We start from the raw sequence: 11,137 nt of genomic DNA on the forward strand, positions 1-11,137 counted from the left end.
ATGTGACTATAACCAAAAAAGAATGTGGTGAGTCTAATTATTATTTAAATTCAAACTATATTAGATTATTTGTGTTAAAGCACACGAAGATTATCTGCGTTAAGTGGAGGAGCACTTTTGTGGAGGATTGTTTACGCTGTTATTGCTAAATAATACTTTAGTGTGGCATTCATTTGACATATGTTTAAGCATTTTAAATTAAATGCGAATAATTTTCTCTAACTTTTTATATTGGTAAATAATGAAGAAACGCGCATTATATACGCAATATATCAATTGTGCAAGTAAGTTGCTCAGTATCAATTTTATCCTCTTAATCATAGAATACAATGTGTCTAAAATTATTTCTTATTTTACAATTTGCTTCGTTGATCAAAATCAACAGACCTTATTTGCACCATAAGTGTTTTGCATGCAGATGTCTTGTATTCATTCATTTGCGGACTCTAGAGCAATTTCAGAGACACGCTGTGCCACATAGCTTAGCTAGAATGTTGATGAGAATGAAACGAATATTAAAGTTAAGCTAATTAAACGATATCTTAGTCTCAAAGAAATCTTTTAAAGCAATGCAAAAGGTGCCCATTCTCATTGACCTTTCTTATGATTACTGGACAAGAAAGCCAGTAATTATAAAAATTGAGAATTATGCATCAATATCATAAATTTGATTTAGCATCTGCCTTTTGAGCCATTTTAAATATTTGAAAAATATTTTTGCAGGTTTGATTAAGTGTTTTATGCTGTTGCTGCTGTATCTAACTTGTCTATTGTAACATCAGAACAGGCCCGCGAAACTCATCGTGGAAAGGAGTACAAGATTGCGCCTGTCGTTGGCAACAGCCTTGAGCACCATACAGGCGACATTACGACTTTGCTCAGTTCCGCTCCTAATTTTGATGGAACGCATCCCGGGGAAACGGGTCATAGGGTCTCCCACCAGCTCTTTCTTTACCAACAACCTCTCGAGAGAACTTTTGCTCGCAGCGTGCCCCTATGCCGCACAGACACTATACGTTTATAAACATCCATTATTTCGAACCTGGTCCCTTCGGTACAACGGTCAGCGTCGCTTACCACTATCCGCTTTGGACGGCACTAAACGTTTTATTCCTGTCTTAATGTTTCTTCCTTCCTTTCTTTAATTACTCTATTAAAAGAATATCATTGAGATTTTTCATTAGTTTTTTTTTTAATTGATCGTCCGGAAAGATAGCGAAGTGCATCTATATAGTCATTATTTTCACTTTATTTATGCCAATTTGAAAGAACAGATAAATAATATAGGAAGATAATTTTGATAATAACATATTATCATACTTAAGAAAAATGCCAAATTAGGTTCTGTTATTTTGGAAACTTTCTAAGATTTTTCAAATTGTACGTTTCAAACATTTCAAATAAGTCAACTGAATTTGCAAAGATACTTAATCATTCATATTTTAGAATGTTGTATTCATACTATATTGAAAGTCACGCAATTTTCCTTTTTCAGCTTGTGGAAAGATTAAAGGGAACTCGGTATATAAATACAAGTGGATGGTAAACAATTTATTATTCTAAAATTCTCCTCAGTGTTTTGTAAAGCATGTTTGATGTATGTATAATACTATATTTTGTACTATTTTATCAAATATGCAAAATACTTTATTTCTTAGATGCATTATACTTTAAAGTAGGAAATAAAGTCCTTTGCCTTTTTATATAAAGCGCCGGGTTAACCATTAGACAAATCAGACATATGTCTAGGGTCCGTAATTCGAAAAGACCTCGCTTCAGTTAAAAATATTTAAAACCAGCATATTTTTAGAATTTCCGATAGACACTCTCGCGCGCTGGAGATAAAAATATTTTATTTCGTACAATGTGTTTCCACTGTTCGATTTGAAATCGTTGAGTTTCGAAGGTTAAAAAATCTGAAATAGTTAATAAGACAAATTCAAAATTCAAGATTCGGGCTTCCAGGTACTCATTTTCGGGTGGAGGACTAAGTTATTCAAAATTTGATTGCTCAAGGTTTCTTTTTTTCATACTTCGAGATGCATACATACATTCATGCTGATTCTTCATTATTCAAGTTCCTTAAATATAATACAGAGGGATAATATTTGCCGACAACAATTCGAAAAGTGATACAGCCATTTATAGCGATTCGAAGCAAAATGCCGCTTCGAGACTAATAGCCCTTCTGGCTGACGCCTCTTTGGACTAAAACATAAGTAAAATTTAAAATATAAAATATTTGTGTTGTTATTTTTTTAATACAAATGAGTGTTATCATAATAGTTCATGAATTAATGAAATCGAATTTGGTCCTGCATACTCTAAACTACAAATATGCATACACTGAGAATAAACATTAACTGTTCACCCGTTTCAACTGCAGTTGCTTTTGTAACATGTATTATAAGCTATCAGCATTAGTGAGGATTTCAAACAGTCAAAAAAAAAGGGGGGGAGAAGAAAAGTTAAAACGGTAATGTGAGCACTTTGCAGGAAAATAGTAAATGATGAAGGATGTAGCCTTATCAGCATCAGTAACTGGATAGAAAAAAGGGAAAGATCTGGGTGTATAACTGAAGAGAAAGTAGGAAAATAAGAACACAAAAATGAAGACAAATAGCACAATGAATTGTTAAAGCATAAAGCGCAAGAAATGAGAACGATACGAAATATATCAATGAAGAAACAGAAGAAAATTTAGATCACCATATGACAGAAGGAAAGAAGAAAAGAAAAGTGAAGATAAAGGAAACTGCTTGAAAAATTCACAAAATTATGTTTTATCTATGTGATAAACACGTTTTTATTTCTGTCATGAAATATTTCATAATTAAAAAAAAAAAACAATTGCAAACACGTAGTTAGTAAATCCATATGAAAAGAAACTGTTACAGATGTTGAAAGTATAATTGCTGTATCATTAAAAATATACATATGTTTTTATCGTACAAGAGCAAAAGGTTAGACAACTGAAAGAGAATGATTAATATACAGTAATAAGATATAAAGTTTGGTAATTTCTTTGTTATTAATGAACTGAAACCGTAGTATAGCTAGACTGACAGCGAATTATCGCTGTAAAAGACCCTTTACCTGAAATTAAGTGGAATAAAAGGCACACCTGGCCTTACAACTAAGCAAGTACTTAAGGCGAGATAACTTAAAAACAGTCAAATGTACTTTAGTTTTAATGTGAAATTCGACATTGTTTTACTTGATTAAAGCTTCAATATGCGGTTAAATCTGTGTTGTTGCAATTCGTAAAGTTTCCTTCAAGTGTTTGTCTGTCAGCCTTGTTCTTGGTTTTGATTTTAGGATTTTCATTTTACAAAAAAGTTGCTCACATATGTAGGTACTGTCAAAGATAGAAGGCATGTTTACGAATTCCTGGATACTTGTCTTCGGTCACATACTTCGAATAAAAATCAATTAATGTAGGATTTTCAAGAAACTTGCATTTTACTGCATAGTTACACTGTAAATCTATAAATTCTAATTGAAGTTGAGTTGGAACAATATTACATAAGATAAATCACAAAAGAAAAAGTGAAATTTTCGAAAAATTTGTCATTTACAGAAAATGTTATCTCAAATATCAGGCATGTCAAATAAATATCAAGAATAAGAGAAAAAAAAAATTACGACAAAGAGCTGACAAGACAATTTTTCTTGAAATCAAATTTCTTAAAATTCTTCAAATTCAAATGTGGGGCCACCAAAATACCTTCAGCGGGCCATGGGTTGAAGACCCCTAGCTTAAAGCATAATAATTGGTTAAAATAAAATAAAAAACCCAACAAAGAGAAAATTAATTTACCGCTATATAACATTTTCTCCCATTAAAATATCTGAAGGCTAAGAAGATTGCAAAAATTTTAAAGTAAGGGTCGAATAACATGAATGTTCAATTCACTAAAAGAATTCTGTAATAAAACTCGTAGAAAGAAATTCTATACACGGTTATCTTGATATAAGCATCGAAACTCTTTATTTGGAAGAACCGATATTTGAGAAAGTGTTTCAAGAATTAAATTACAAAAATTTAGCAAATATTTCCTTGAATTTCCGGCGATAATGAATGTTTCACGTCATCAACTGGATCCAGTGTAAAACGTATGGAGTTCGGAAATTTCTAGTCGAATATCGTGAATTGTTAACTCCTCATACAAAAATATCTGATGTAGACACCACATGACTTACCTGTGCGGCCTATTAAATTATACGTATTTTTTGCTGCATTTCCTTTAAACCTATTTCCTCGAATTTCATTAAAGATATATTTCTGGTTCAATTAATTCAGTTCTCAGTTCGCAACAAGGCAAAAATACATAAATATTCAAAACATCTTCATTACAAATTTTAAAATACAGAAAAACCTAAAACACCAAATACAGTTAAAAATAGTTTAAAAAGCAATTTGTACAATTAAAATTAGAATTTCTGCGCAAAAACAAGCAATTCGGCCAGTGGGCAAGAAGTCAAGTTTTTCGATGCACAAAAATGAAACGTAAATTTTAGTCCCGCTAGGAAAAAAAGACATTGAAGTTGGACTTAATGCACTATACTGTTAAGAGTTTCAAATGTTAACAAGTGGCGGTCTTAGGCTTAGTGCTACTTAAACAACTTTTGAATTGTAGATGATTCTGTAACTATTGCATGCAGGAAAATGAACAGCAGTGATTTTTATCTTTTTGATTAGGTAGCCTTAATGAAGCAAAATCAGAAAGTATGTACCGGATTTTTGATATCGCCAGAGTATGTCCTTACAGCTGCGCATTGTATAAACGGGTAAGTAAATTGGGGATTAGTTTTATTAAACTACCTTTTTACATTAGGTGCTACATTTTATGCTATGGTTAGAAAGAGAATCCTATTTCATATTTCAGTTTATTTATATAAATTTTTCTAAGTTTATTTGTTTGCCTGTTTTATTATGATTAACTCTAAGACAATGAAAAAGAACATTGCTAACATTAAAAACTACGTCAGATTTTAAAACACCAGAAGGAAACCAAAAATTTCGGTCTAAACGAGCCGTCGTAAAGCCAGCTACAAAAGTAGAATTCCAAACTGGGCATTTCACTGGTCAATTAAAAATGTTGCTGAAATACTTTTAGCATACAGTTTAACTAATCACAATGCTGACAGATCTCTTGATGATATGATCAGTTTTTACCTGGCGTCAAAATCAAGCTATTGATTGAAAATGTTAATTTAATTACGCAAGAAAAATTATTGGAAATATTGAGGATATTGTGAGGTTGTGTGAGTTTGACACCAGCCTTAGATGTATTTTTAGCAGCAAGCTTGTAAAATTCCAAGTGATTATGAGTGACACTTCTGGGTTTCACATTTCTAACAAAGAACTTCAGAATGCTCATGTTAAAAACTGTGTCTGTACTGTGAAATAACTCTCTTGTATTTATTCTCTTCTACACGTCACTGATGGATTTCATTTTGACATTTAGTTTAAATTTTATACTTAGTTTTATTTAATTTTATTTACTTAATGCCGTTTGGCCGCTAATAATTATTGTTAGTTTTTTTCTTTGGAAGTGGCAACAAAAGAACTTACAGAATTAGGCAAACTATTTGCGCGTAAGTAGACTTGTTAAAAAGAGAGTTTGATTTTTACATGATTGCTGTCTTTTAGTATTATCACGAGTAAAAATTGTTATAAGGAGTATATATAAAGCAATAGAAAATTTTCTTTCTTTTTTTTAAGTTATTTATTTTCTTAAACGTTGTGCCAATATTGTAGACTTACTGCATATTCCCCATTCTTCAGATACTTCAGGTGATTGCTTTCGTATTTATAACAGTAATGAAATGCTCTATCTTTAATCTCTGAACCTAAATCTTTTATTATATATTTCAGGACAGAAACTATTGGTTTGCCAACTAGAAAACGCATGAAGATTGTCGGAATCTCTGAAATGTTCACGCATCCGAATGATACTTCTGGCAATAAGAGTTATGATATTGCTATTATAAAGCTTCAAAAGAAACTATCCTGCACTCAATACACTCCCATCTGCCTTCCGAACATCTGTGGCATGGACAGCGATAACACGTCAACTGTAATCGCCACCTGGAGATCTAGGAATTCGACAAAAAGTTAGTTTTATATTTTTTATTAAATTAAGTATTTTTGCAAAATATTGAAAATAAACTGTTAGTTGTGTTCTGTGCAGTACAGAATTTTCTATATATCTATCAAATTTTCTGAAAATTAAGAAAATTTGGGACACTAAGATTATGAAAACAATACTGTAAGAATTTAACAATATGTTTAGTGGTTAATATGAAAACTAACTGCGCATTTATGATACAGTTGGAAACGAATGAGCAAAAATTATTCAAATGAGTAAAATGTTTTTAGAGTAATATTTTTGATGTGAAACATAATTTTACAGAGGTTAGTGACATGGATCGTCGAAGCTGAAAGAAAGATCGGGATTTATTAGATTATAAGCTCATTACGATTATTTATCTCAGGGAAGAGATGCCTTCTTGTGGGAATAAAATCTTCCATGAAGAGCTTAGAAAATGGAAACTGTCTAGTATTTATGTCAAGCATGAGTCAATATAACGTTATGTTAAACATATTGTAAATCACAGAAAGCCCATCGGGATTCCCTCCCATGTGAAACTACGAGTATTTAGCCATCTTATCCACATGGTCAATGCTAATATAAAGAATCGCAAGAAACTGAACTGTTATCCGAAACTAATCGCTTCTACATTAGCAGAGTATTCAAACAAATCGCGACGACACATTAAAGTGTTTCATATTCTTACTGTGCATTCCTCCATCGAAATTTTCGAATGAAAAATACTAATTTCACTACATTAGGATCACAATTATATAAATGAGATAGAGTATCTCACTGAAAGAGAAATACTTCAGAGTTTTATTTAAGTTACTGCTCAGAAAGGTAAAACAGAGAGGTGAAAAAACGGTCGCTTCGAGCTTTTCCAGTTTGAGCAAATACAGTCTCCAAAACGCAGTTTCAAATACTGTAATATTAGGCATTTTCTTCTTAATTGCTGTAAATGCTACTTAATGTGAAAGGAATTTTTTTTAATGCAAATCGATTAAGAAATCTTTAAGATCTAAAAATGACTACCCTGCGTTGGAAAACCTTGCTGTACTCTTTACAGAACAACAACTGGAGTAATGAAATAAACTTCTAGAATTTTACTGATTTTTTTGTTAGCAGAAAAATACGTAAAATCACACTTTAGAAAATTAGAACTAAAGTTTTATAACAAAAATAAACTCAAAGCTTTTATTTATTTTATTATATATCGCTTGGATATTTTTATAGTATTTTCTGTGTGCATTAAGAGGGATGACAAAGAGATCTCCCCAATTGTCAAAAGCTCTGGTTACTCCATTAGACTTTATGCAGTAGAACAGCAGCGTCTCAGTCTGCTGAGTTGAGTAAATGATGAATTCTCTGCTGAAATAAAGTGACTTAAAGTAATATGAAAAGTAAAATGGAAAACTAATCTATACCTTTTCCTTATATCACAAACTGAGCAATCGCATGAACAATGAATGTTAACTTTGAAAGGATTATATTGAATTACGTAGATACATTATGATGTCACAAAAAAGTAGTCTTATATACTTAAGAAAAAAAATTAATTTCTAATGTGGACTAGGTTTTAATCGCTTTACAAAATGGGATGAACAAGGAAATACACACATGATGTAGCATATACTGCAATTTCCATTAAATTAATTTAATAATATAAATTTCAGAGTAAACCGATGCCAAAATGACTAATAATATAGAAGTAAGAAAACCGATTGCCAGCTTTTGTGATATATCGGACGAAAATCATTCCTCTTGCTTGTAGAAAATGTCATATGTAACACTGGGACTCGGATCACGCTTTTAGACTAAACGCTTAAAATGTTCACCTAAGAAACAAAAGGTTCACGGTTCGATACTAGGCTTCCAGTTCTTATCGATACGTGACCTGGTTAGCAAGAAATAAAATTACAGGTCTTTCGATGGTAAGTTGACCAATTATAGCAAGTCACGCAAGGGATATCAACTTACACGAGAGATGCCTTCAAAATCTTCTAAAGGGAAACTGTACCCTTTGAAATGGTGAAAAAAACATGATTCAAACAAGGCACTTTAATAGAAAATCAGAATTAAACTAATTTTAACTTTTTAATGGTATAAGAACATTACTTCATTAAGTTTATTAACACTCAGAGAGATCCACGAGATCGCTAGAGTCTAGGAATCAGCCGCCTCTTCGAATCGTGATAAAAATCTGGCTGGTCCCAGATCGAGGTTTTCGTGGCTTTTAAATCCGCAAAGTGAATAAGAGACAATTTCATGTAAAAAGTTCTCCACAAAGATCTTACTTAATATACCTGCATTTACCGTATCTGAATAAACAAACAAACGATTAATATTTATGGAAAGTGCTTGGGAGGGGGCAACTAAACACCTATATCCTGACATTTTCGTCTGCACCTTTTTGAAAAGAAAAATTTTACTTCATTTTTAATTACAATAATGGAATAATCTAATGAAACAATCCAAAGATTAAATCTTTTTAAATCCAAAGAAACCACTTTCGTTTATTATAATCAAAAGCAGCGGAAAATGTAAAACCAAAATTCAAGCTTTTGGAAGTTCTCTTTTTATCAGTTTTTTAACGTTTTAATGTTGCATGTGTTTGGGGTTTTTGTAAATAATATTCATCCACATGATAACATACTCATGTTAAAATCCTTTAAAATTTCTTGGAAAATTAACACATGGCAATGTAGAACATTATCGAAAAGATGTGGGAGAAATAAATAACTTTCCTTTCATGTGATATATGTTTCAAGACTATTTCAATAATTTCAGTGGTAAAGATAATGTTTTTGAATTTCAACATTAGCCAGTTTTTAGAATTCTATAACAACTACAATATACGTGTTTTTCTGCAAACCTTTTGTAAAATTATAAACATGAAGGATAACCATGGCTGCAAAAAGCGTCTCAATGAAATGATTTCGTACTTTTATTCCTTCCCTTTCAGATTCACTTAACAACAGCCGACTGAATTTGGTCGACACTAATTTAGTAATAAACCACAAAACCTGCCCAGTTGAAGAACCAAAATATTCAAACAAGTTTTGTGCATCAGGTGACACGAAAGATGTTATATGTCCGGTAAGTTCGCAACCGAGTACCTATTTTAATATTAAATCTTTTTTCTAAAAAAATTGGAATAAATTTCATATTGAGTGCTTTATTTTATGTACTATGCTTCTTTGCATGATATATGTGTATATTATGGAAAAAAAATACTCTGTTGGCCACTCAAGTGCAATACCAGGAAGGAAGCTTTCAATAAGCTTGAACGTTATTCAATAATACCAAGATATCGATAGGATATGCTAATGATTAGAATTGCAGCTTATATGAAAATCACGTACGCCAGCAATACCATGAGAGGCCTGTTAACAGAATGAAAAACAGATTCTTTAAATGTTCGAATGGTGTTTATTTCAACTGTTCATTTACTTGAGAAACTTCAGTCTACCTCGTCGGAAAAAAAGCCGTATCATTCCAACAAGTTTTCTTCAGAATGAATTGTGGCATACAGGGTATCTTTTTTAGAGGAATCCCAACAGCTTATAGGAAATGCTCGGAGGAATTAAAGTCAGGGGTGGATATTTGGCGATGTATGGTCTGGTGCCGGTTAATACACAAATCCTCGAAATTTTTGTCATGATTCATGGGGAAAGATTCGAATAACTCATCTCTAAATTTCACTGTTTTTCAACCTTCTGCATATTTTACACTTAGCTGTTCTGCTAAAAAGTATAGAATTAAATGAGAATTAATAATTATTTTTTTCTTTGCAGGGAGATTCCGGTTCTCCGCTTTTTTTAAAGAAGCGGAAGATATGGTATGCAGTTGGAGTTTTATCCTATGTAGTAATCAACACGGTTAGTTCTTGTAGTCAACACGGTTACTTTGTCCGAATCGTAACGTCCTTAGATTGGGTTTCAAAAGTAACAAAAATACCAGTGCAAAGTTTGAAATGCTAGAGAAATTTGCAACTTTTCTCCACATTAAATACTAATAAAAGAATATGTGTTTATACCAATAAAATAGTGTTTTTTATTCTCTATTTATTTTTCGAAGTCATTTTTTGAATCTGTTCCTTTGTGTGACGGCAAATACTACAGTCAAATTCTGATTAACCGGGGCGGATTAATTGGGCCTTGTTTTTAAAGAAAAGTTTAAACCTGTTTATTTGTCGCCCCTTGTGTAAAATTACTTTCACTGACCGCGAGTGTTTCACTGACGAAACCACCTATGAAATGTGCAAACAGGAAAAAAAAAAAAAAAAAAAGAGTGCGTGAGAAAATAAAAATGGTAACAGAAAATGTTAGAATAGTACTTGAGACTTGTTTTTGTACACATTAGTACGAAATTTAATTTAAAGTAATGCGGAATATATAAATATTGTTAAATTAGCTATTAAAATAAATTTTTCAGCCTTGAAAATAATCAACTGTACAGCTTTTAGCCTTCTATTTCACCTTGATTATTAACGAAATCCAAGATTAATATAAACGAAAACAAATAACAAATAACGCAACAAAATTAACTTATTCTCTATATTGAATTGCTTGAAAATACAAGAAAATTGTTCACAGTATTAGTAATTTTTTTTTTTTTTTTTTTTTTTTTTTTTTTTTAGTTTTTTAACTGCGATCAGATATTAACCGTGATTTTGAGTAAACCGTGGATATCGTCCTGAATATTACTTAGATAACTAGGGAGATGACTATGATTATTTTTCTTATTATTAATCTGTAACGAATTATAGAGAAAAATAATAAACACAACACAACATCACCTTACCTTAATACGTATAGAAACCATTAGAAATTAATAAAAAAAACAGTTCTTTCACTCAAATCGTGTATCAGCACTTACTTTATTGTGATGTTGAGCCTCACTCTCTACAATTTTGCTTAAATCTCTCGGGTGTACTCTCATGGATCCACTTTAATATTGCTTCTTTTATTAAGAAGAAAAATTTTGTCATCGACCGCCTTAAACAGTTCACCTTGGAAATCATACACAGCATACGA

The 11,137-nt window shown here is 31.6% G+C and overlaps 1 protein-coding gene across 1 annotated transcript; it reads left to right on the forward strand.

Annotated features, from left to right (window-relative positions):
- Window positions 1–1,500: 1,500 nt before the first annotated feature.
- On the forward strand, window positions 1,501–10,141 carry LOC118193704 (vitamin K-dependent protein C-like). Its single transcript, XM_035364831.2, has 5 exons — window positions 1,501–1,542; window positions 4,703–4,791; window positions 5,882–6,120; window positions 9,064–9,197; window positions 9,896–10,141. The coding sequence occupies exons 1-5, from the start codon at window positions 1,540–1,542 to the stop codon at window positions 10,079–10,081; spliced, it is 651 nt and encodes a 216-aa protein (XP_035220722.2). The 5' UTR covers window positions 1,501–1,539; the 3' UTR covers window positions 10,082–10,141.
- The last annotated feature ends 996 nt before the right edge of the window (window positions 10,142–11,137 follow it).

The sequence above is a fragment of the Stegodyphus dumicola genome, chromosome 2 (genome assembly GCF_044657685.1).
Source record: "Stegodyphus dumicola isolate Sdum_Otavi_A_Nest chromosome 2, ASM4465768v1".
Lineage (NCBI taxonomy): Eukaryota > Metazoa > Arthropoda > Arachnida > Araneae > Eresidae > Stegodyphus > Stegodyphus dumicola.

Excerpts from the sequence above, each read along its gene's own strand:
- LOC118193704 (XM_035364831.2), top strand. Across the intron at positions 6,121-9,063 it reads ATCTAGGAATTCGACAAAAA|ATTCACTTAACAACAGCCGA; the intron begins GTTAGTTTTATA and ends CTTCCCTTTCAG. Across the intron at positions 9,198-9,895 it reads CGAAAGATGTTATATGTCCG|GGAGATTCCGGTTCTCCGCT; the intron begins GTAAGTTCGCAA and ends TTTTCTTTGCAG.